This window comes from Leiobunum rupestre, chromosome 9, assembly GCF_980474605.1.
Source record: "Leiobunum rupestre chromosome 9, qqLeiRupe1.1.hap1, whole genome shotgun sequence".
NCBI lineage: Eukaryota > Metazoa > Arthropoda > Arachnida > Opiliones > Sclerosomatidae > Leiobunum > Leiobunum rupestre.
The window spans coordinates 23,542,277-23,568,065 of NC_143392.1; the positions used below are offsets into that span (position 1 = coordinate 23,542,277).

Sequence of the window (25,789 nt, forward strand, 5' to 3'; positions counted from 1 at the left end):
GCTTCAACTTTTGGATGGGGGCAAGCTTTCTTATCCTGTTTTTTGAAAAGAAAATTGAAATCAGTTTTTCCAAAGGTGAAAAGGGGTCATGATTTTCCTTTTTATTCTCGGGCGAGTGATAAGGAAAGATACGGCTTGAAGTGGCTCCGCTTCCGAAAGCGCGTCATCGAGTTTATCGAAAATAATAATAATCGTAAGTTCAGTAAAGAAAAAGTGATTGAAAAAGTCGCTATCGCAGCGAAGGCTTCGAGAATGTGGCGATGCTTGGTCAGCTCTCTTTTGGCGGTTTCCTTTTGTTGCTACTCCCTTCCGGTTGGAGTGGGAGCGTATCGACCCGTGGTCATTTTGCACGGACTCCTGGACAGTCCTCATGGAATGGACCATCTTAGAAACTATATTCAGGAGGTAAGAGGGCTCGATGGTCGAGAGCGGTTCAATTACTACTTAGACCCAACTCGGACATCGAGAACAATCTTTATGTTCGTTGTTTTGGCGATATACGTAGCGTCATAAGTCTATAATCACGGTTTTATAAGTGTGTCGGCTAGTTGAAAATGTTACAGAGAGCTACGCTTGAAAAATTACTTTGCCTTATGAATTAACATTCGACCAATAGAAATTGCGAATCGTGTTTTAAGTCCACCATAATTGTGTGGTCATTATAGAAATAGCTCTCAGTAAAAATGTATGCTACGTATAGTTATGAACTTATTTTAGCGCAATACGCTACATCGGTATTTATTGTGACGCCATCTATGGATGTTTTTCGAAACCAAATACTATTTAAGTAGTAACGGTAAAATAAATTGGAAACTTATCATTTCTTATTTTTTGATGATGGTGCAAAACAGTATTTTACTGAAGTGGTTTATTTAGAAAGCAAATGAATTTTCAACTGCCTAAATTCATACAATTAGGTGGTTTCTTTTCACTTATTCCGGGATTTCGGAGTAGGGTAAGAAGTCAGAGTACGGCTATAACGTAATTTTACTCAGATTCTGGGGTGGCGAATAGTTTTAGTCGGAGTAAAAACGTTATTCCCAAAACGGTGGCCTGTGGTTTTTTTAGCGGATAAATTCTGGCTAGCAGACGACAAAATCCGATTTACTCCTTTACACCTCCTTTTCGGAAGGAGTAAAAAGAGTAGCCCTAATACTCCGGAAGCAGCGAATAGTTTATGGGGCGGAGTAATTCTTATCCCCGGAACAGGCGAATAAAACGTTTTAGGGTAAAAAGAGTACACTTTTAGTCCGAGAACAGGCGATAAGACTTTTACTAAAAAAACTGGAAATTTCCGCCAGAAAAAATGAAAAGATTTTATATTTTGTATGTAGTTGTTGCAGCAAATTAACCATTGGAATTAAAATTCTATCACATTCCGTTGTCGAGAAATTAAAATGAAATACTCGAAGGACCGCCATTTTCCAAAATGGCAACCATAACTAATTAAACAAGTTGGCAAGCCAAAATATACCTCTCCTCGGAAGAATTGTCCCTAGTGGTATTAATTTCTCGAGATAACCCTTAAAGATATATCTCCGCTATTTAGAGTTATTTGTTAAAAATATTAACCCATTTCTATCCCGCCCGGTATAAAATTTTTATTATAATTAAAATAATTGAGACGAAACGACCAATTTTAATTTATTCAGAATATCATAAGTTAAGTAGTTACAACAGTAAGTTAGACGTACTATAACAATGCACAATTGAATTAAACCCTTTTACAGAACAAGTTTATCAGTTAAATATAATACGAAGCAAATTTTAATGAAATAAATATCTACAGAGGCTTTTTGGAATTACTCGCTTACGAAATACTTGCCGCATCTTTAACGCTCATTTTATTTCAACACTCGCCCTTGATGAAGATACCGTAGATATCTGGTAGTGGACGACTCGTTCACTTCCTGTTGACGTTGTGACGCATACCACATGAAAAAGACCAATGCCGTCCAATTTCCAATATCATATAATGACTCGCACACCCAAGAAATCATTGACTGCGTTAGAAATCGTAGATATCCAAATATCCACACCAAATGTATTTACAAGAAGCAAAAACCTTACCATCAACAAAGCACAGAGAGCCACTTGACTAACCGCCAGCTTTTAAAGCAATTAACGTTAAATTATCTCCTTTGAATTAACAGAACTATATATAGGTCGTTAAGAAAGTGGACCACCCACAGGGTCTACCCTTTAACCCTCTAATCTCGGCTGACTGCGCTAAAACAAGATTTAACCTTTAAAAAATACCAGATTAGGCCTTCATAAATTCATTAATAAAAAAAGACTTTATTACCTATTATGCTTACGATGCCTGTCTTAATTTCAGTGAATCTAAGCAGCTATCGGTGGTTCTGTGGTAGAGCGCTCGACTGCCAAGCCGAATGGTCTGGGTTCGAAACCTGGGTGGCGCATTTGTTTTTAATCAATAGAGAAACGCTAAATTAGAATTTCTTCGATGCAATAATTTCAATTTCAATTCTATTTCAATTAAATCAAAATTTCGTACTCTATTAAATACGCTTCCGATAAAGCTGAAGGTCTAATTTTCAATAAGGCGTAACAAGTGTCGGTGGTTCTGTGGTAGAACGTCCGCCTGTCAATCAGGAGGTCTCGGGTTCAAATCCCGCCCGATGCGATCGCAAATTGATACTAAGACGAATACCGTGTACAACTGGTGGAAACCCTGCCATTGGACGTTGAGAGGTAGCATTACACTCAGCACTCGGTCCGTCCCAAAGTCATTAAGAAGAAGTTGGAGAGAAAACGCCCATATAAACACAACAGACTCAACATGCACATCCATCAGAACACAAACACAACAAATTCAACACTCACAACCTACGCATAAACATTACAAAAACCGTAATACACCAAACCGTCACGACGGTGAGCGAAAAAACACCATCCAAACCAAACCGCAAATGCATCCATTAACGCTCACCGTCACACGGTGGTTTTGCCAACCCTTTGAGAAACTGCGTACGCAGTGATTACACTTTGCACCGAAAATGCGAACGCGTTCGCAGTCCTGACAGACAGACACACCCACAGACCCACCCACAGACCCACCCACAGACCCACAGACAGACACGGTCGTTGTATAACCCCTCCTAGGGGACTTTGTCCCCTCGGAGAGGTAAAAATTATCTGTGAGACATTTTTGTTGAAGTAATATAACCTTTGGAATTCACTTTTTATCCCCTTTCGTTCTACAGTACAATTTTTTTAAATCCTGGAAATAGTTCTTTTTATAAAATAACCTTGGCCATCTTGTTGAAATGTTGCCTCCCCGCTTCAGCTGTGGATCCATTTTCTCTCCCACTAAAGAGTTTATGAACTCATTCTTACGCATTGGCTGAACTATTCCAGGGCAACATTTCAACAAGTTGGGCAAGCGTAAAGACATTTTATAAAATCAACTATTGCAGACATTTTCCAAAATGGCGACTACGTAAACGTCTGAGGGGTGGGGACTTGTTTTGTTGGTTAGACCAAAAACTACCTTTGAGCCAATTTTCGCCTTGTCACTCAAATGGTCGACTTAAAAGTCTAAAACTGTCTAGCCTTTTACACCTACTTCCACGAAACTATTTATAAATATTCACTTGGAATGTCTCAGAATAAACTGGCTCCATGCAATGAGTCAGCAAAAACAGGCGGAGTTAAAACTACGTCGAATGTAAGACGTTGCGATTATTTTCGCATTCGTTGGCTGGCTACTGTCGCGAGCGAAAATCTCGGCTATAAACCACGCCCTTTCTATGAAAATCATCAGGGTCACCGCAGTCTTCTTTAGTCATTCTAAGTGAATACGTATATAATTTCCTTTATCTCCATACTAGTTTTTTAGCGGTGGCATATTTTACGAAAATTTGCAATAACAATTCTGTAGATCCGTAATCGAAATTCTGTAGAGCCGTAATCGAAATTCTGAATAGCCGTAATCGAAATTCTGAATAGCCGTAATCGAAATTCTGTAGAGCCGTAATCGAAATTCTGTAGAGCCGTAATCGAAATTCTGTAGAGCCGTAATCGAAATTCTATAGAGCCGTAATCGAAATTCTATAGAGCCGTAATCGAAATTCTATAGAGCCGTAATCGAAATTCTATAGAGCCGTAATCGAAATTCTGTAGAGCCGTAATCGAAATTCTATAGAGCCGTAATCGAAATTCTGAATAGCCGTAATCGAAATTCTCAATAGCCGTAATCGAAATTCTGAATAGCCGTAATCGAAATTCTGTAGAGCCGTAATCGAAATTCTGTAGAGCCGTAATCGAAATTCTGTAGAGCCGTAACCGAAATTCTGTCGTAAGATGTCAGTTTTAGAGAATCAAGGAGATAGCAGGTTGATTTGATTGTTTGGGAAGAAGCTTGTCGTTAGAGCATGTGGGGATTGGGAGCACCACTGATAATCGTCTCAACATTTTCTCGAAGTATAATTTAATGCATTCTTGGCTATAACGAAACCCGAATAGACCGATACATCGTACCTAATTGAGCGATTAAAAACTGATAAATTGAAACCTTCCTAAGGCTGGTTTTCACTGGAGCAAAAACACCATGACGCAAAAAGAAGGTATTAGGCCTAACGAGGATCTTTCGCGTCACCTCTCAACGTTGCGAGTTTTTGCCCAAGTGTAAACCAGCCTTAATACGTTTTTGCTCTGGTGCAAACTATCCTTTGAGGCTGGAAATGTAATTAATCCATTAAACGGGGCATTCCGTTAAACTTTATGGTCCGAAGTAAATTGATACGAACTTAAATGAAGCACGTATTCCTTCCATTCTCTTCGGCGTTCATCAGAAACACCCTGGGACTAACGTGACCATCCTGGACGTTCTGCACGGATGGAGAAGCCTAGCCCCCCTCTGGAGCCAAGTGGCCGACTTCGCCAAACACTTGAGCCTAATCATGAACCAAAGCGCCGACGGAATTAACCTCATCAGTTATTCTCAAGGTTGTAAACCTCACTCTTTCTTCCCTGGCCGCATTCTCACGTGTGCCATTGTCTTTTTCCCCACTTCAACAGGGGGCTTGGTGGCCAGGGGAATTGTCGAGGCCACTAAAGATCATACCGTCAACAATTTCATCTCTTTGAGCGCCCCCATGATGGGACAGTACGGCAGTAAGTATGTTCAGAAGTATATTTAGAGAGAAGTATCCATCTAGGCCATTCAGGGTTGGCTGCGTTAAACCACACTGGTTTAAACCATGGTTTAAATCATGATTATTTGTTTTTTAATTAACTAAAAATTATTCCAAAATGTTTGTACATTTTCTTACTGAAATGATTACATTTCTAAATCATTTACAAGGTGATCAACACATTTCCTATACTTTCAATACCTTCCTATAAATTCCTTAAGTTTTCTCAAGTAGAATATAACCCGAAAACATTCCGTCGTCGTGTAGCCTTCTTCATCCTATATTTCACTTTATTTTATCTACTGTTTTTCGATAAGAATCCTTGTTTTTGCTTATGGTTTTTCCTAAATTTTCTTTTAATTCGCTTGAAAATTTCCTATTTTGTCTATAAAATTTTCGGGGCATTTTCCTGGTCACCCTGCATTTATACAAAATCAAAAATGAAACTAAAACTTCGTTCTTGTGAGACTTGTAAAAACGAAACCAAAACTAAAACTTTGTTCTGGTCACGTGAGACATGTAATAATACTCGTATTAAATTTTAGTTGATTGGTAATATGTATGCACGGTTAAACAAAAACGAAAAATAGATTAAAAGTAAAATAAAGCAGTTTTTAAAAAACCTGATTTAAACCAAAAAAACCTGGCTTAAGCCCAAAAAAACCGTTTTTTTTCACAACCCTGAGGCCATTACAATGACTCACGTGCCTTCGCAGGCTCGAGGCACTTAAAAGGATGAGACGAGTTTAGCCACCCTCTCGAAAACAGGATCGGGAGAAAAATCAACAAGAACCGGCGAAGGTACATTTTTCAAGCGAATGACGTCAGCAGTGTAGAGAGATGGATACTTCTCTCCTAAGATATATATTATATACTTCTGGTATAGTGTATCTAACAACAGGGAACTTTACAACATACTAACATTGATTTGATTGTATAGACGCTGGGTTTCTGCATAATTTTTTCCCCATGTTGGTTAAAGAATTAGCTTACAAGTAATCATTTGACAATTCTAAACTCGATAGAGACCTCTAACGGCCGTTTCTCTCTCCAGCGCCATTTGCTTAAAGGGAGTATGAACTAAATCGTCTACTAACGCACGCTACGAATTAACTAGCGCTAATGATCTCTAGCTTCTGTTAAATCTGGTGGCAGAAATGTCAAATTCGTGGACCCACCATAAATCATGGAAGTTCATACTCCCTTTAAAGCTTCTTAATTTTTTTAAATTATTATTGAAATTACTATATTATATCATTTAAATATTTAATTTTAAATTAGTCTACCTTCAACATGATTTGAAGAAGACCCTTTCACAGGCGTAACGCCATTAAAGGTGCGACTGAAGGAAGTCTTACTAGATGACGCCACCAGTCTGAAACATAGAATTTTTAAATTTTATAAAAACAGTAAAAGTTTATTTGGGTGTTTCTTTTTATGTCAAATTTTCACGAGTTAAATATATTTTTTATAGTTTTACATAAAACATCGCTTAAAATATTTTTAAACGTAGTTTTATTAACGAAATTAGTAACAGTTTATTAATAGTTGATTTTATAAAATAACAAGTGATCTTGCCCAAATTGTTAAAATGTTGTTCTTACGTCACAAAGTACAGCTTTATTTGCACGCGCGCTAGAAAAACCTATATTTATCTGGCGACTGTGGCGAGCGCTCGCAGACTTGTAAAAGTCATAGAAAGTAAGAGACTGTGACGTAAAGAGCAACACACATGGCGCCATCTAGTAAAAAATAAATGCATTAAATGTGAACCTCGAATGGCTTTCTTCTCTATGTTTCCGTGTAAACAATTTGTGAATCAGCCGCGCTTGACAGAAAAAATGCCGCTAGAAAAACATCTATTCTTCATCGTATTTATTTATTTATTTATAATCAAGAGGAATGGACTATGTTGAAACGATCTTTAGCGTTCATGCCAATCTAACTAACGATCCAACAGTTAAAAATTGCCTCAACATAGTAATTTTCCCTATGCATAAATAAATACATTCCTTATTGTAAATTTATGCATTTACAATAATAATGAAAATCTTACAACCGTAGATTCTTCTACACATTGGAAGGACAGTTGGTTTCTATTGGAAACTTTTGGCATGGTAAAATTTATCAATTTGTAAATTTTGTATTTCGACAGTTTAACTGTTTCAGTTTCTTTGTAAGATCCGCATCATAGCGATTTGTACCAGAACATGAGCGCCTATTTGCCTCTGCTCAACAACGAATTCCAGCACCCCAAACAGAAAAGTACCAATTACGAAATTTCATCCCCTCAAAATAATTCCAAAATTAAAATTAAACCAATACAGTTTACAAGGAAAATTTCCAGCGTCTAAACAAGTTGGTTCTAGTAGGAGGGCCTGACGATGGTATTGTGGCCCCTTGGCAATCCAGGTATGCTTCCTAATTAAATTTTTAATTGCTAAAATTGTAATCAGGGTTGTCTGATTTAAATTATAGTTAAATAAATTGCGATTCAAAGGAATTAGATTTAGATCAGTGAAATAAATTGCGATTCAAAGGAATTAAGACTTAAATCAGTGAATCAAACTGTGATTCAAATCAGTTTAAATTAAATCAGTGATTCAAATTAGTTTTAATAAAATCAGTGATTCAAATTAGTTTTAATTAAATCAGTGATTCAAATTAGTTTTACTCAAACCGTGATTCAAATTAGTTTTAATTAAATCAGTGATTCAAACCTGATTCAAAATCAATTTGATTAAATCAGCGAATCAAATCGTTATTCAAATTAAATAATTTAAATCAGTTAATCAAACCAGACGTGATTCAAATTAATTTTATTTAAGTCATTGAATCAAACCGGACGTGATTCAAATTAATTTTATTTAAGTCAGTGAAGCAAACCGGACGTGATTCAAATTAATTTTATTTAAATCAGTGAATGAAACCTGATGAATTTGATTTAAATCACTGAATGAAACCTGATGCATTTGATTTAAATCGGTGAATGAAACGTGATCAATTTGATTTAAATCGGCGAATGAAACCTGATCAATTTGATTTAAATCGGCGAATGAAACGTGATCAATTTGATTTAAATCGGTGAATGAAACCTGATCAATTTGATTAAAATCGGTGAATGAAACCTGATCAATTTGATTTAAATCGGTGAATGAAACCTGATCAATTTGATTTAAATCAGTGAATGAAACCTGATCAATTTGATTAAAATCGGTGAATTAAATCACTATTTACATCAATTGGATTTTAGTTGTCTATTATTATTTTTGAAAATGTACAAAAATGGTTTCTGTACCATTACCAGGTGAACTAAATTATAAATAGTAATTAAATTTTAGTTTACATTATCGCTGCAGGTAAATTGTTAATCAATTTGTCTAGAAAAAGAGGAATAAGCGTTTAAAAATTAAATTAAATAAAAAACCCATTTAAAATAATATAATTTAAAAAATATAAAAAAATTCAATTTTATTTATTTATGACATTACAAACAGAAAATCTTATTTGAAATATTTTCAGCCAGTTTGGATTTTACAACGAGAAAGAGGTCGTCGTACCAATGCGGAACCAAAGGGTAATTATTTTTCCATAATTAAATCATAGCTCAAAAGCGGCAAAACCCACTTTTTAATTCGCTATTTTAAACCGAAACAAAGCGAGCAAATTAACAATGCCAACTTCCCCAAAAAGGGAGCGCAATCTCCACCAGCGAGCTTTCTCCTTAAATTAAATATCAAATATTTAAATCAAACATTTTTCTTAATTTAATTTGGACAAAGGGGGTAAGAAAAAGCAAACTAATTTAATCGCGTATATACAGTCCGTGTGTGTACAATTGAGAGGCTTATATTAAGCCCCGTATAGAGGAGGAATTTCATTTTCCCCATTTAATTACATTTTCAGTCGGGCAAGCCCACGATGAAGGCAAAAAAGACGAGAGTTATTTGAGGGAGCTCAAACGCGATTAACGCGGTCCGTGGCGCAAACACTGAACGAAAACAAAGGCGAAACCGCGGCTTCTATCTCGAAAGAGCTTACCATCTTGGATTAATTCTGATCCTTTACCGCCCAGGAGCCTAGAGCTTCTTTTACGACCAACCTCTCCCTGGGCCTGTACTCCTACCCGAGTTTGTTTAATTTAAAAATAGGACGTCATTTTTAAACCAAAAACCACCGCTGTGTCAAATGGTTTTCTGAATAACATTGCCATCGTTGGAGGCAATCCAGAAATTTGTTTCCATCCCTGTTAATTAATTAATTTTTAAAAACATTCTGTTGAAGTTGTAAAGTGTGCGTATCCTGGAAAGAGTTTTACCAGTAGGATATAAAAGCACAGCCTTGCGAGGGAAGTATGGAATAAGGAATTACAGAATTTCGTCAAGAATGTATTTATCTCTTACTTTGAATGAATGTTGAGACGATTTTTCAGCGTTTTTCCCAATTCACCTCACGCTCTAACTGTAAGCTCCTCCCATCGAATAGGACCGGTATCTCATTGGTTGCCTATGTCTTCCGACGTTTCCCTTCCCCCTTCTCGTGCAGGTGAAAATTAGACCATGGTAACCCTGGATCGTCTCAAAATAGTTATTATCTCACTATAAATAAATGAATTCTTGGTTTAACCATAAAATCAGTGATCTAGAGCAGTGGTTCCCAATTTGTTTTGCTATGGAACCCTAAATGATCCCCCTAATTTTGGCGAAACCCCAACTCATTTTGTATACTTATCTTAAGACTCTTGACACAATCAAAGATGGTCACGCTGCGAATTCATGGAACCCCTGTGACCCTTCCACGGAACCCCAGGGTGCTGCGGAACACCTTTTGGGAACCGCTGATCTAATGCAGGAATCCATACCTCTACTTGGAATGCTTATCCTGGCGTATCGCGTATGGTAAGATCACTCTGACGGCTTTGGCACCGCCTACGAGAGAAAAAAATCCCCTCTGCGCGCGCTTCCCTCTCTCACGTTGTTGCTTGTTAAGTTAACATAGTGACGTCAAAAAAAACGGTCAGCCACATCGAGACGAAAATCTGCCGCGATAAGCATTCCAGGTAGAGGTATGGATTAATTCGGAACGTTTCCTAATGCGCAGTGGTGACATCTATCTGTGTGCCTCTATTGTAGTCGTAGGTTCAATTCCCGGCTCTATTCCAAACATTGTTTATTATAACAAAAGCAAATTAAACACAGAAAATAACGAGTTATACTGCATAAAAATATAATTATATTCATGTAATTTAAAATAACAATATTGGTTTTTTTTTAAATGAAAAGCGTGTGTTTATTTCTATTTTGAGACGATTTTTAGCGTTGCTCGGACTTGCTCCAGCAATCCCCCTCATGCACTAATAGCGTTTTCCATTTGACTGCTCTCGAGCGTTCTAGATCAGTCAGTTCAACATTTTATGTTCCATTAGCGTGCTTGGGTCTGTTCTCGGGGTATGATTTACCCTGTCCCGAATTTTGTTCGCTTGTTCCAGAGCTCAAATGTTACACTTTTTACTCCTCCTCGAAAGGAGGTGTAGAGGGAGTAATCTAGTTATATATAAAATTCGTCTGCTTAAATTTCGTTTCACGAAAACATGACGGGTTTTGAACATCTTCACATGTGGCAAGCTTTTAATAACGAAAATCCAATTGTTAAATGCTATTTAATGACTTTAAAAGTTGCTTGATCACTTAGGCCTAAGGTGGTGTCTTGGGTATAAGCCTAGCTGATTATTATTATTATTAAATAAATAAGAAAAATGAGTCGTATATTGATGACCCCACCACCGGTCGCCATCTTAAAAACTAAACAAATAAATAACCTTTAACCTTTAACTACTCCCTTCTTACTCCAACTAATTTTTTTCGTCAAGATAGAATTGGAGTAAAATGACGTCATAGGGCTACACTTTTTAACCTGCTCAAAAAACCCACCTAGTATGTTCGTGAAATGTTCCATTTGCGGTTTTACTCTAGTCGATTGGGGCCAGATCTATGACGTCAGAGACAGATTCGGAGTAAATCTCGAGCAATCAAATGGAAAACGCTATAAGTGTAAGCTCCTTCTTATTGGTTCCCCAAAACTAACTGAAGCGAATCGCCTCCGCCTAAGAGCAACAAACACAGCACCCCACACAAGGAGAACGCAACCCGTCAAAAGTCGTGCCTTTTCTTGCGTACAGTTTTCATTGGTTAGACGCTTTAGCGCCTGCTGCCGTCGGGAGGGGAAAATTCGGAAATTGTCTTCCCCCGCCCGTAAAGGTTCGTCCAATCAAATTTGTACACAGCGTGTTTAAAGGCTACCGTGTTTGTTGCTCCTAGGTCTCCGCGTAGTGACTATCTCTAACATGGAGACATCCCGAGGTGTTATGTACCTTGACCATTCGTTTTGCCATGACAACCAAAAATGTTTTTTAACAACTCAAATTTACACTTTATCTTAGTAAAATTGCATGGGAAAATCATGGATTGTACATTTTCATAAAATTAAAATTTTGGCAAACCAATTGAGTAAAATTGATAAAAAAGTGGGCAAAATCGATAAAAATTGGTAAAATCAATAAAATTGTTTAAAATCGTACGGGTTTACAATCCGTGATTTTGCCACGAGAAAGTTTAAACTTGAGTTGTGAAAAACAATTTTGGTTGCCATGGCAAAACGAATGACCATTGAAACTTTGAACTTTAGAAGTTTTCAAGGTACATAAAGGTCTACTCAACCCTCAAGTTTGAAAAAATCGGTGGGTTACACTTCGGGATGTCTCTTTGTAAGTGGAAATAAATCAATTATTGCTATTGAGTACTTCAAAGGCGGAGATTTGCTTTTAATGGACTAATTTTTTCGTACTTCCCCGCGATAGGGGTAGCTATATACTCCTGTTATTAGTCACTCTCCAATAGAAGGCAGCCGAGTGGAAAATCCGATTTCCAGAGATTAAAAAGTTATTTTTAAAAGGTTTAAATCGCGCTCTGTCGAACCTAGCGTATCGGGGCAAGTCGCCCCGTTTGACGTGGAGTCGCGGAGGATGAGGATGAAGATGGGGATGCGGAGGATGGAGGATCGTGGGATGGGAGAATGTGGGATGTTCATTCTAGACATTATTACTCCATGAAGTCTGATATAAAAGCCAAAAAGCTCGGGACCACCCGGAATTAATTGTGACTGAGAATCAATAGAAATTTCCACAAAAGCGCCAGTTCCTCTCAGGGACACTAGATTCAAGCGATAGACAGCGTTACATAGGCGACGCGACCGCCTACGCAACGCAGCCCGTCTTGCACATAATTAAATCAGGAGATCATCAAGCTAAGAACAGGGGGATGCAATTTAAGGAGGTTAGATTACGGAAGCTTTCGGATGGAGCGCGTAAGTCAGACGTAGTTTCTACAAATTCCCCTTTTTTATCGTTGTTGCAGTGGAGCGCCATCTATGTAACCTTTTTGTTATTTGAATTGACTAAAGATAGTCATAATTTTAAATAAATATTTATTGAAATATTTTAGATATCAAGTCAGAAAAGTAAATAAATTCTATTAAATTATTTACATAATTAATCAACCTTTGCTTTTTTATTTATTTCCATGTGGGGGGGGGGAGTCTGAATTATATGGAATCATTGGTATAGTGTCGTAATCCAACCTCCTAAGAGTTGAATAACCTTGCTGGGAGAATTCAACTGCAGTGTTCACCCCTGCTTAAGCGCTACTTTATATAAATTGTAGAGGCCATAGCGCCACCTGTTGTAATTTTTGCTCTTACTAAAATTTAATTATAAATCTACCTTTTACCGTAGTGCTACCTGTCTTGTAATGGCGAAACTAAATGGTGGTAAAAATAAATACAACCATATAAATGAAAAATGGACAAGTCAGAGCGACTATTAAGCTCAAAACAGGAAATTAGGGACCTTGAAATTTTACTCATAAACCAACGAAACAAGGCGGTCCACAAGTCTCCAAACCCTTATTTAAATATTTTTAATTTTTATCGATGACGTCTCAAAGTCGAATACGTCAAGTTTGATGAGCTCTTGATAAAAGTATCCGAATATGCAGAAAAGGGAAGATGAACTGAAAAGGCCTTTTGTTGAAGGAGATTCGTAGCCGAAAGCAAAGATTGAAGAGGGATAGAAGCGAGGATATGAAGGCTGGGGAGGGAGATTTCTTCCGTTTGCGCTCTAATTAGGGGCCCTCGCCAGCTCAACAGGGCGGGCCAGGGCGCCCCTGCATTAGTATAATTACGGGCGCGCGGTCTTGCGTCTTGGCGAAAGCGGCGTCTGTGGGCGGCAGCGCAGTCCAACATTCATTAGACTCGGAGACGTCAACAATCTTTTCTCCGCGAAATGGTGGTTCGCTAACAAAGTCTTCCGACGAATTTATAGCCCCGGATCAGTTACGTCACGACTATTATGCCCTTTATATAATGAAGCTCCAAATTGTGGGACAATTACGCACAGACGGTCTGATCACTCACCGTAATCGGTGTACGATGCTTGGAATATTTGCCACATTTCTCCGATCCTAAATTTCCTGTAATTTTGAAATTGTCCAACATAATTCTATTACTATAGTTAGACAAGGAATAAAAATCAACGATGTTTAAAAATGCACAACACTAAATATTAAAACAACACTAAATAATCCTATTATTTTATTTTTAATCCTGTATTTCCTATAATTATGATATGGTCCAATAATTTTGAAATTGTCTGGTTTCGATTATTTTATTTTTATCCCACATTTCCTCTAATTATCGAATGGTCCTACATAATCCTATTATTTTATTTTTAATCCTATATTTTCTATAATTCTGAGCTGCTCTTCCACATAATATTATTTCATTTGTCATCCTATATTTCCTGTAATTCTGACAACGTAATCATTTTTTAAATATTTTATATTATATTTCCTATACCTTTATCCTATACTTTTCCGAAGTGGTTAAAATCCAATTAAGGAATTTCTAAAATATATATATATATATTTAATTTGCCAATTTTTTCACAAAAGTCATAGCCTTTTTGATAAATCGATACGTATGTGACAAAGCAAGTAGATCCATTCACAGTGGTAACGCCATTAAAAGCCCATTTTAAACGCCCGAATTCTAACACTATTTTGAGCGATTTTTTACTTAAAACAAACACGATTTTACCAATTTGACCAAATCATGTATACCCCTAGTTCTACTACGTTTAAATGTATATATATTTTTTGAAATATGCAAATATTTTAACGAAGTTTATTATAATGAGAAAGATTATTACTCCGACTCTACTTAAGATGGCGTTACACAACATAAGGCGGTTTTATCACGGCGCGTGAAGCACGTTCAATGTCACCATGGGCCAAGAAACTAACGATATTTTGACCCTGTAGGCGTGGCCTAAATCGGAAGGCTTACTGAGGTACACCAGCCGCTTTGAAGCGCCTGAAGAATTCTGTTCAACTATCGAGAGGCTAGTAGGGGCTTGTTTTTAAATTTATAAATTAAATGGATTCCAGTAAATTTGATAAAAAACCCTCAGTCATACACGGCTTACTGGTTATTTTTACTTAACACAATGGTTAATTACCATTACTTAAACTTTTAAAGAACCAATTTCAAAAATAAAAGGTCAAAAACTTCCTAAGCCTCATCATTTAACCGACAACAACTGCGCCATTTGGTCAAAATTGAACGTGAACGCTCCAGCTTATCCGAAACTAAGTCGGAAATCGACTTCAGCGACGCCAAGTTTGTCCACATGGAACTAAAATTATCCGTGATTTTCCTATTCCCAGTATTAACGCGTGCTTTTTAAAGCCTGAACAGCGAGTTCCCTTAGATTCTTGGTCCATGGTGTCATCTGTTAATAAGGCCGTTTAACCGAGCTATTCAGTAGAGTCGAAGTAAAAATCTTCTCTCAGTATTTTGAATCAATAAACCAAAGATAAACTCGGTAAAAATTCATCCTAAAGTTTAAATTGTCGCCATCTAGTATGAATAATAGCGTTAAAATCGAACCTTTAAGGGCTTCCTTCTCAATGTTTGTTTCCCCAAAAGACTCTGGCATGTCCAAAAATATTTTCTACAAAAATAATTCCATAACGGTAGACTAGTAATATTTCTTCGGCTATGGTACTTACGAAAAACTATATGGCACGGACCAAAAATATTTCAGAATTTCCGCAAACATTCTTGATCCGTGCAAAGACAAAAAGCTTACTGCGCGATTTGATTTACAGCTTTTTGTATTTTTTCCTCTACATAACTTTATACGTAAAAAAATAAATTCGTAAAGAAAAATTGAAAAGTTTGAAACTTTCAGCGCGAAGTCCTAGAGTTGAAAAAAAAAAGGTTGTGACTTTTCGGGAAAAATAAATGTTTCGTACAATTCCTCGTATAAATGTTTGTCAAATCCGGTATTCGAAATGTGTGAATTTCGGCGGGCCTTTGCCATTTATTTCCAAAATCCTTTTCGTTTCCTCCCTTCATCTAATCTCCGTGACTCTCCTCAGGTTTATACGGACGACAGGTTCGGGCTCCGGACTTTGGATCAATCCAAGCGCCTCTCGCTCTTTACCATGAAGGGAATCGATCACTTTAGCTGGCACAAGAACGCCACCGTGTTCGATCGTTGCGTTCTACCCTTTCTCGACTAAGAACACAGCCACCCGAAAGCGAGCAGATATTTACTTCCCTTCTGCCAACGTAATATTTATAGGACTTTTCGCAAATATCCGTGGCGTATATTTGAATAAAATAACGTTTGTTCGGATTGTTTTTATAAAAATGCGATCACTTTTTTATTTATAACATTTTATGTTTAGAAACGTAATATTAAATATCTTTAGCAGGGAAAGTTAATAATAAAATGTTTTGAAGATAAAATTTATGGTTTATACGTACCATAAGTCTGAAATTCTGTTAGATTTAATCCGCTATTAAAATATACATGGAATTATATTTGTAATTAATTTTGGCTCTTTTTGTAATATCTATGTATATTTATGATTTTGTAAGAATGTAATTAATTATTTTTATATGTAAATAAAAATATTAATTTTATTTTAATTCCAAATAAATGTTACCTGTCCGACGTAGTTTCGTAGAGAAGCTTGAACGTAGAGGCTTAGCAAGTTTTAGACCTTTTATTTTTGAAATTGGTTCTTTAAAAGTTTAAATAATGGTAATTATATTAAGTAAAAATAACCAGCAAGCCGCGTATGACAGGGATCTTTGAACTTCCGCTTAAGAAAGTCGTCTTACAACCCTTCGAAATACGCAGAAATTTACAGTTTGAATGCTTTTTATTTTGGTTTATTTTAGAACGGTTTATCCGATTAGAATAAATCACGTATAAATTTAAGTGAGGTTAAATAAGTGAGGCCTACTATTATTTTTGGGGCCCCTTAGAAGGGTTTGGGGGATCTTTCTATTTCCTAAAGCTAGCAAAATAAGGTGTATCATCCTTAAAAATTTCAATTTCTGTTCTCTGTAATAAATTTCAGTAGAGAAGCAATTCAACGTTTTCTTTCATTTCCAATTTTTTGGACGCCTTTCGACAGATTTGGGGATCGCTTTGAAATTCGAGGCTAGGATTTGGGTCTAGCCTGGAATACCACCAGGATCCACTATTTTTGACAGAGCTTTCAAATTCGAATTGTAAAGATAGTTTTTTAGCTTATATTTGAATACACCAAAATTAAAATGTTAAGCAGACCTTTGAGATATCATGTATTGAAGTTACATTAACTAAATTGAGTGATGATAATATGGACTGTCAATATTACAAAAAAATCTATAAAAAGTATTTGATTTTCGTATTTAAAGGGAATATGAAATAAATCAAAAAATCGTCTACTAAGGTCTTTTAACGCAACTAGCGCCAATCTTCTCTAGCTTCTGCTAAACCTGGTGGCAGAAATGTCCAATTCGTTGATCCGCCATCAATAATTTTTCATGAATAATTTTTGAAGAGCTCAAGTTCGCAAATTGTGAGTATGTTGGTCGTCAGTGTGCTCTCTTACTTAAAAAGCGCCATCTAATGGCCAGTGAATGAAGTTCGCCGAATGTGTATGAATTGTATTAAAATTTGTGCACATACTACGATTGGAGTTTCCCCCTCATTTGCGCTGTGAGCTGTTAAGGGAACGGCACACGCGGCCAAATTTTGCATAAGGAGCAGTAGGAATAGAGGATCCTACCGACTTTCCCCCCTAAAAGTCAACTAACAGCGCTTCTAGCGGCGAAAACGTGAATTAAGAAAGGAATTTCGAGAATTAAATAATTTGAAAATATTAGCGAACAACTGTATTAATTTTGAAACAGATTTATTTCATATGGAAAAACAATAAATAAAATCATTTTTATAGTCGAGTTATCCATTTTATATCACTTATTACAGCACACAGTGTTTTAGAAACTCAAAAAAACCTTTTTGTCTTTCACACACTTTTGTCATTTTCATCTCGAAATCAATTTTGTTTTGTCATTTTACAGTATATTTTATAAACGTTTTGTTCAGAAAAGAAATAAAGTAACACCATCCGAAAATGAATCGCGGTGAAACGAAGACGCGCTTTTAAACCGTGGTTTCATATTATAGACACTACAATTAATTTTGGGAGTTGTGGAATGACCATAAAAGCCTATTGTTCGCGCGTAATTAGTCTCATTTATAAGCAAATTTATATTTCAGTAACTTTAGGTAGCTATTCGTAATTATAAAGACGGTGAGAATTTCCACTAACATCGCTCCCATCTAAGCGTAATTGTCTCAAAAATGTCCAATGTGACGACTATTAAGGGCAACTTAAGGAACTTATAAATAGATGGCGCTTTCACGGTGGCTACGACGCCAATTAAAGCGAGGCGAAAAACCAATTAAATGTACAACTGCTTTAAACGAACACCTTTCACCGCCTCGCTGATTTCGTTGAGTAAAAACGCGCAAATGAGATAGCGAGGCACGCCATCTAGCCGAGATTGATCCATTTACTAAAAAAACAACCTAGGTTTAAGGACATTGTCAAGCGTCTATAAGAAATAACGTAGGCTACGACCGGGAAATACAATAGCTGCCTTAAACCGAAACCCTCCGAGTCAAAAACAAACGGAGCAATAATACGTATATCTACGATCGCGAAACGTAACCGGCGCGGGGCCGAAAGTCCCGCCATCTATATTCAACGAATATAATTACGATATTAAGGAATTGAGGGAGAAAAGATGTCGGGTTCCTGATGGCGGACGACGGCCGGTGTCGACGACGAGGCTCGTGGCGTGGCCAGCAGACGGTGCTCGCTAGAGGAGCGAGCTTATTTGTCAAACGAAGGAGTAGGTGTTCTCGACGGCCCGTCCGTGCGAGTTGGCCTGCGACGGCGAGTGCGGCCGGATGTTCTCCAGGGACTGCGTGCGGTGGCGCACCGAGCCGGCGTAGGTGTGGATATCCTGCTGCTGGGGGATGACGGGGGCCCGTGGTGGCGCCGGCTCGACCAGGGCCCCTTCCAGCGGCAACGAGGCCCGCGGCCCGGCGACTGGCCCGGCGTCGGCGTGCGAAGGCGACACCCGGGAGGCCGTGGGTGGCGGCAGGGGCGGCGCGGCCCCACTCGGGGGGTAGTGTGCCCCCTCGGTGTTGATGACGTACTCCGTCAGCGTGACGTCCGACGTGCCTCCGGACTCCAGCGGGATGGCGTGGATGCGGAAGTGTTCCAGCATGTCGAAGATGGTCTGGAACCACAAATGCTGCACTCGGCATTGACCGTCCGGGTTGATCGTCATCCTCAAGTGCTGCGGAATAGACAACAACGTCAGCGTGGGGGTCAAATCAATTACTTTGTGCCAAATTCGGGTAAGGGTCGCGGGTAATCGACGAGACAGTAACCGATGAGCAGTTAGTTGTACAAATCGTAGGTAATTACTAGAATTACGTAAGGAAATCAGTGAAAATTACCGAAAGGTTAAGGGACACCTCCGAAAAGTTAAGGGAAAGTACCGGAAAGTTAAGGGACACCACCGAAAAGTTAAGGGAAATAAACCGGAAAGTTAAGGGACATCACCGAAAACTGAAGGGAAAGTACCAAGTACCGGAAAGTGAAGGGACACCACCGAAAAGTTAAGGGAAATCACCGGAAAGTTAATGGAAATTACCCAAAACATTAAGATAAATCACCCAAAACATGAAGGGAAATCACCGAAAGATTAAGTTAAACCACCGAAAGATTAAGTTAAACCACCGAAAGATTAAATTAAATCACCCAAAGATTGAATAAAATCACCGTAAAATAAAAGGAAATAATCTCCCTGCAAAAGGCAAACTCCATTAAGCGTTAAAAGCATCGGGAAAGCCACGAAAATAAAACCAAGAAACGGAATAGGATGAGAATAAAATCGTATCTTTTTCACAGCGCGTTAAAAACCTTGAGAGGCAAGGACGCGAGCACCTCCATTCTCGTTCGAAGCGAACTAAACGAGCTAAACGATAACCCTGAGAAAAATAATGGACGGCGTTGCATTTAAATACGAATAACGCATTTTACACTTTTGTCTGCCGTTAAAACGCGTCTCGAAATAAGTACAAGGAAAAAATACGCGTAGTTATTCAGCGCCCCACGAAGAATATTATTGATAAAGGGGAATTTTACGGTCACGACCCGCATCGCCAAGCGGAGATAAGGACGCTTCCGAGGGTTATTTATTCTGGCGCAAGTTCATTTAAAATATTCAAAAGCATGAAAAGGAGTCGGCTGCTCGCCAGACATTCTCAAGAAGAACGAGATAGCCCGACCGCTATCGTCGGGATTGCAAATTACGAGTGCTGGGCAACGTCCGGCTCGAATTTGAGGCTTTTATCCTGTTCAGCGGAAATGAGCGCTAAATTAACGTTCTCAAAAAGAACAAAAATTAAGCCTTTCAAATGAGCGCGAAAAGAGAGTAGCAACCATAAGGCCTCTCAAATGAAAGCGAAAAGAGAGGAACGCCGATCAAGCATCTCAAATGAAAGCGAAAAGAGAGGAGCGCCGATTTAACCTCTCAAATGAAAGCGAAAAGAGAGGAGCACCGATTTAACCTCTCAAATGAAAGCGAAAAGAGAGGAGCGCCAATCTAGCCTCTCAAATGGAAGCGAAAAGAGAGCAGCAACCATATGGCCTTTCAAATGAGCGCGGAAAGAGAGGAGCGCCGATTTAGCCTCTCAAATGAAAGCGAAAAGAGAGGAGCGCCAATCTAGCCTCTCAAATGGAAGCGAAAAGAGAGCAGCAACCATATGGCCTTTCAAATGAGCGCGGAAAGAGAGGAGCGCCGATTTAGCCTCTCAAATGAAAGCGAAAAGAGAGGAGCGCCAATCTAGCCTCTCAAATGGAAGCGAAAAGAGAGCAGCAACCATATGGCCTTTCAAATGAGCGCGGAAAGAGAGGAGCGCCGATTTAGCCTCTCAAATGAGCGCGAGCTTGATCGGATCTCATGGTAGATAAGGCAAGCGATGCGCAAGTTAAACCACTCTAAGTAAAATGCCTATCAAAGCAACTTATATTTCACATCGAAATAAGCACATCCAATTATAGAGTATATTTATTCCACGAGATAAGCTCGAAATATAATGAAATCTTACTGATAAGCCAAATACTAAAACCAACAATTAGTCTGTCTACACAGTACAACCAAGAACAGGGTTGCCACAGTTTTTTCACAATCAAATTCCCTGAGTTTTTCAGGTTTTCCCTGATCATCTGCGGATTTTCCCTGACTTATTTTGTGCCAAGATTTTGTATTTTTAACCAATATTTTAGTAAAGATTTTTTCCTATTTCCAACCAAAATTAAATTCCCTGACATTTCCCGGATTTTTAGATTAATTTTTGAATTTCCCTGATTTTTATATCCATATTCAAATTCCCTGACTTTAACCTGATAATCCATATTCAAATTCCCTGACTTTTATATCCATATTCAAATTCCCTGACTTTTCTATCCATATTCAAATTCCCTGACTTTTCTATACATATTCAAATTCCCTGACTTTTCTATCCATATTCAAATTTCCTGACTTTTCCCTGATTTTTATACCCATATTCAAATTCCCTGACTTTTCCCTGATTTTTATACCCATATTCAAATTCCCTGACTTTTCCCTGATTTTTATACCCATATTCAAATTCCCTGACTTTTCCCTGATTTTTATACCCATATTCAAATTCCCTGACTTTTCCCTGATTTTTATACCCATATTCAAATTCCCTGACTTTTCCCTGATTTTTATACCCATATTCAAATACCCTGACTTCTAATGCCTGTTGGCCAGGTGGCTAGACCTTCACGACACGCGAGCCAACAGCTCCCTACAATCACTATTACCATAAACCTCCAGAAGTTTTTATGGGACTATCGAGCAAATATCGATTCAAAAATGTCCGACATCGTCCTGACCTTGGCTCTGGCTTGAAAGTTGAAGGTGAGGACGTATTCACCCTTCCGGGTTTCGCTCTGCCTGACTAGAAAGAAACCGTGTCCGTTGATGCCTTCCCGGAGGACCATCATGGCGCCGTCGTTCCTAGACAGGGTGCCGTGGAACCAGGGATAGTCCCTCAGCCTCTGGTAAATGTCCGGGCTCGTGGCGCCGCCCGACACGCCTCCGAGACTCGAGCTGGTCGTCGGCGAAGATGTGACATCTGGTGGGAGAAGACGTTATTAGAGAAGTTGAGTTATTCTATTCGATTACTCTCTTGTCAACGTATGATCACACTACCTAGGTTTTGGTAAAAATCTACTAGAGATTCAACCTGGTAGAAATCTACTAGAGATTACACCTGGTAAAAATCTACTAGAGATTACACCTGGTAAAAATCTACTAGAGATTACCACTGGTAAAAATGTACCAGAGATTCAACATGGTAAAAATGTACCAGAGATTCAACCTGGTAAAAATGTACCAGAGATTCAACCTGGTAAAAATGTACCAGAGATTCAACTTGGTAAAAATGTACCAGAGATTCATCCTGGTAAAAATGTACCAGAGATTCAACGAAGTAAAAATGTACTAGAGATTAACCTGGTAAAAATCTACTAGAGTTTCACCTGGTAAAAATGTACCAGAGATTCAACCTGTTAAAAATGTACCAGAGATTCAACCTGTTAAAAATGTACCAGAGATTCAACGAAGTAAAAATGTACCAGAGATTCAACGAAGTAAAAATGTACTAGAGATTAACCTGCTAAAAATTTACTAGAGTTTCACCTGGTAAAAATGTACCAGAGATTCAACCTGCTAAAAATGTACCAGAGATTCAACCTGGTAAAAATGTACCAGAGATTCAACCTGGTAAAAATGTACTAGAGATTCAACCTGGTAAAAATTTACCAAAGATTCAACCGAGTAAAAATGGTCTAGAGATTCAATCATCCGTTAGTTATTAGCATAGCAGACGAATTTCACAATAACGCGATCGCCACTTCTAGATTCGTTTCTGAAACACTATTAAGCAGACGTACGTTTTTCAGTGTCCCGACATCTTTGGTGATTAATAGTTCAGCAATAAATCTAGGGATGGCGCCACAATCGATTTAATAAACTTTTTGGGCAAAAGATTTGAGGGTTGATTTTAGATGAAAAAATGCAGACACATTCAAAATGAAAATAGTCTTGAAAATTTCAGACTGGGAAATTAGCCGCTAGAGGGTTTTCAAGGTCCAAATGTTCTCTACTAACGAAACGCGTTTAGATTTTGAATACAAAAAGTTTGAAAGTGGTTTCTCCGCGAAAAGGAGGTGAGAATAAATCGTTCTAAATTGTAGTTTTTCCGTTAGATTTCATGTTTTTTTTAAAAAATGGTGTATATTTTCATACCTTTTCCGCTATATTTTCCATATATTAATTTACATTGCCCTTAACAAAATAAGCCCCCCGTGAAACAAGTAGGAAAATGTCCATACAATTTTAACGAAAAATTGTTCGTCCTTTTGATTGGTCCGGGTCCGGGCCAATAGTCGGGTGGGCCCCGAGTCAATTAAAATGACGAATGAGTGTTCTCCGTAAATGTCCCGAAACCAGATTTCTCATATTTTTCATTCTCAGTCGAGAAGAAATAAAATAAGAATAAAGAAATGTGGAAGTATATTTTTTCGTCTTCGGAAGACGGATGCTAACCCAATTTCGGGCCTCCCCGGAACCTCAATGGACTTAAATGCGCGAGCCTACGCGCCCACTCAGTCTATATAGAGCGGACTCAGCTCATCCTACTCAATAAAAAGGCAAAGGAAAATAATATTAGTCATGTTTCTCTCTCTTCTTGCAGAGACCGTCCGTCTTCTCCCTATTAGAGTGGCTACGTATTAATGGCTTCCTTTCGGGTTTCGTTCGCAATACGACATTGACGCTGCCTTTCTATGGCGTCGTATTCTCCGAATCGCTTTATCATAAGTCTATAATTATTTACATAAGCAGGGTGATCGTGGAAAAGCCCAAAAATTCTTATAGGAAAAATAAGAATCTTATAGTCGATATTATAAGATTTTGCAGGACCGTTTTGGAAAATATTGGGTAATTTGCTAAAGGAAAATATAGGGTAATTTATATTTATATTAAAGGAAAATATAGAGTAATTTATATTTATATTATAGGAAAATATAGGGTAATTTCTGTTAGCCTAGCTGATTATTATTATTATTTGAATAATAGGAAAATAAAAGGTAATTTCTATTAAAATTATAGGAAATTTCTATTAAAATTATAGGAAAATAAAAAGGAATTTCTATTAAAATTATAGGAAAATATAAGGTAATTTCGATTAAAATTATTGGAAAATATAGGGTAATTTCTATTAGCCTAGCTGATTATTATTATTATTTGAATAATAGGAAAATAAAAGGTAATTTCTATTAAAATTATAGGAAAATATAAGGTAATTTCTATTAAAATTATAGGAAAATATAAGGTAATTTCTATTAAAATTATAGGAAAATATAAGGTAATTTCTATTAAAATTATAGGAAAATATAGGGTAATTTCTATTTGAGTTATAGGAAAATAAAGGGGAATTTATTTTTAAATTATAGGAAAATATTGGGTAACTTTTATTTGAGTTATAGGAAAATAAAGGGTAATTTATTTTTAAATTATAGGTAAATATAGGGTGATTTCTATTAAAATTATAGGAAAATATAGGGTAATTTCTATTTCAGTTATAGGAAAATGAAGGGTAATTTCTTTTTAAGTTATAGAAAAATATAGAGTATTTCTATTTAAATTATAGAAAAATATAGGGTAATTTCTATTTAAATTATAGGAAAATATAGTTTTCAAACCCTTTGGTTTTTTTTACCGAAAAAGAACTTTTCGAGTTACCTGGTTTTGGAAATTACGTAGCGAAACGCAAATGTTTTTTGGAGTTAAATGGCGCCTGTATCAATTGTTACGAAATTCAAATATGACCATATTGCGTACGCGGGTTGTGGGCTCCCGCGAATTGGCCAGAATTATCACTTAATTTTTTTAATGCAACTGTAAACGTAGTTCAGAAATGATCAGTAGTAACTAAAAATATAATTTTCAACCAAGTCGGTCTTAATTAAAGAAAAGAATGTAGATTTAAAGTCGAATATCGCCATATAGCACTAAAATGGGCAAACGACCAACTTGTGTCTCCCCGATCTCCAACATTTACAACGGGCTACTGAGGGCATGATATTTCCTTTCGATTAAGATATCCCTGGCCCTTCTAAGCCTAATTCTTCGAGATTGGAATACGGCGGCATCGGATACACTGTACGTGGGCCCAGTACACACAAATCCCCTAGGATTGTGTTTAAAAACCCGTGTTAGGCTCTCAGTAAATATTTAACTCGAGAAAGATACGGAACTGATTTACTTAAAAAAATGTATGATTTTACTTTGTAGAGATATATAGTATATGTCTCTCTTGTAGGTGATACTCCAACGAAAATTTTCCTTATTATTTATATGCATAAAGCCTGAAGTTAACTATATAAAAACCTAAAGATTTCTATAGAATAAAGCCCCTGAGCTTCTATAACTTTTTCAAAGGACATATAGAGAAACACAATTAAGATTCTACAGAGAAACACAATTAAGTTTCTATAGAGAAACACAATTACGTTTCTATGGAAAAAACACAAGTTTCTATAGAGAAACACAATTAAGTTTCTATGAAAAAAAAGCCCAAGTTTCTATAGAGAAACACAATTAAGATTCTATAGAGAAACACAATTAAGATTCTATAGAGAAACACAATTAAGATTCTATAGAGAAACACAATTAAGATTCTATAGAGAAACACAATTAAGATTCTATAGAGAAACACAATTAAGATTCTATAGAGAAACACAATTAAGATTCTATAGAGAAACACAATTAAGATTCTAAAGAGAAACACAATTAAGATTCTATAGAGAAACACAATTAAGATTCTATAGAGAAACACAATTAAGATTCTATAGAGAAACACAATTAAGATTCTATGAAAAAAACACAAGTTTCTATAGAGAAACACAATTAGGTTTCTATGAAAAAAGCCCAAGTTTCTATAGAGAAACACAATTAAGATTCTATAGAGAAACACAATTAAGATTCTATAGAGAAACACAATTAAAATTCTACAGAGAAACATAATTAAGATTCTACAGAGAAACACAATTAAG

The 25,789-nt window shown here is 37.2% G+C and overlaps 2 protein-coding genes across 2 annotated transcripts in view; one reads left to right on the top strand and one right to left on the bottom strand.

The window, feature by feature from the left end:
- The first annotated feature begins 60 nt into the window (after window positions 1–60).
- Window positions 61–16,137, top strand: Ppt2 (palmitoyl-protein thioesterase 2). Its single transcript, XM_090158649.1, has 9 exons — window positions 61–405; window positions 4,818–4,971; window positions 5,044–5,139; window positions 6,100–6,154; window positions 7,224–7,276; window positions 7,341–7,424; window positions 7,487–7,571; window positions 8,682–8,736; window positions 15,656–16,137. Exons 1-9 carry the CDS (start codon window positions 253–255, stop codon window positions 15,797–15,799), a joined length of 879 nt encoding a protein of 292 aa, XP_090014775.1. The 5' UTR covers window positions 61–252; the 3' UTR covers window positions 15,800–16,137.
- Window positions 16,138–17,453: 1,316 nt separating this feature from the next.
- Lnk (SH2B adapter-like protein Lnk) overlaps window positions 17,454–25,789 on the bottom strand; it is a 78,363-nt gene continuing 70,027 nt past the window's right edge. Inside the window, exons 6-7 of the mRNA XM_090159500.1 lie at window positions 21,563–21,804; window positions 17,454–18,929 (exon numbers count right to left, since the gene is read on the bottom strand). Of these exons, the coding sequence (XP_090015626.1) occupies window positions 18,465–18,929; window positions 21,563–21,804 (707 nt within the window). The 3' untranslated portion in view covers window positions 17,454–18,464. The remainder of the gene's footprint in view (window positions 18,930–21,562; window positions 21,805–25,789) is intronic.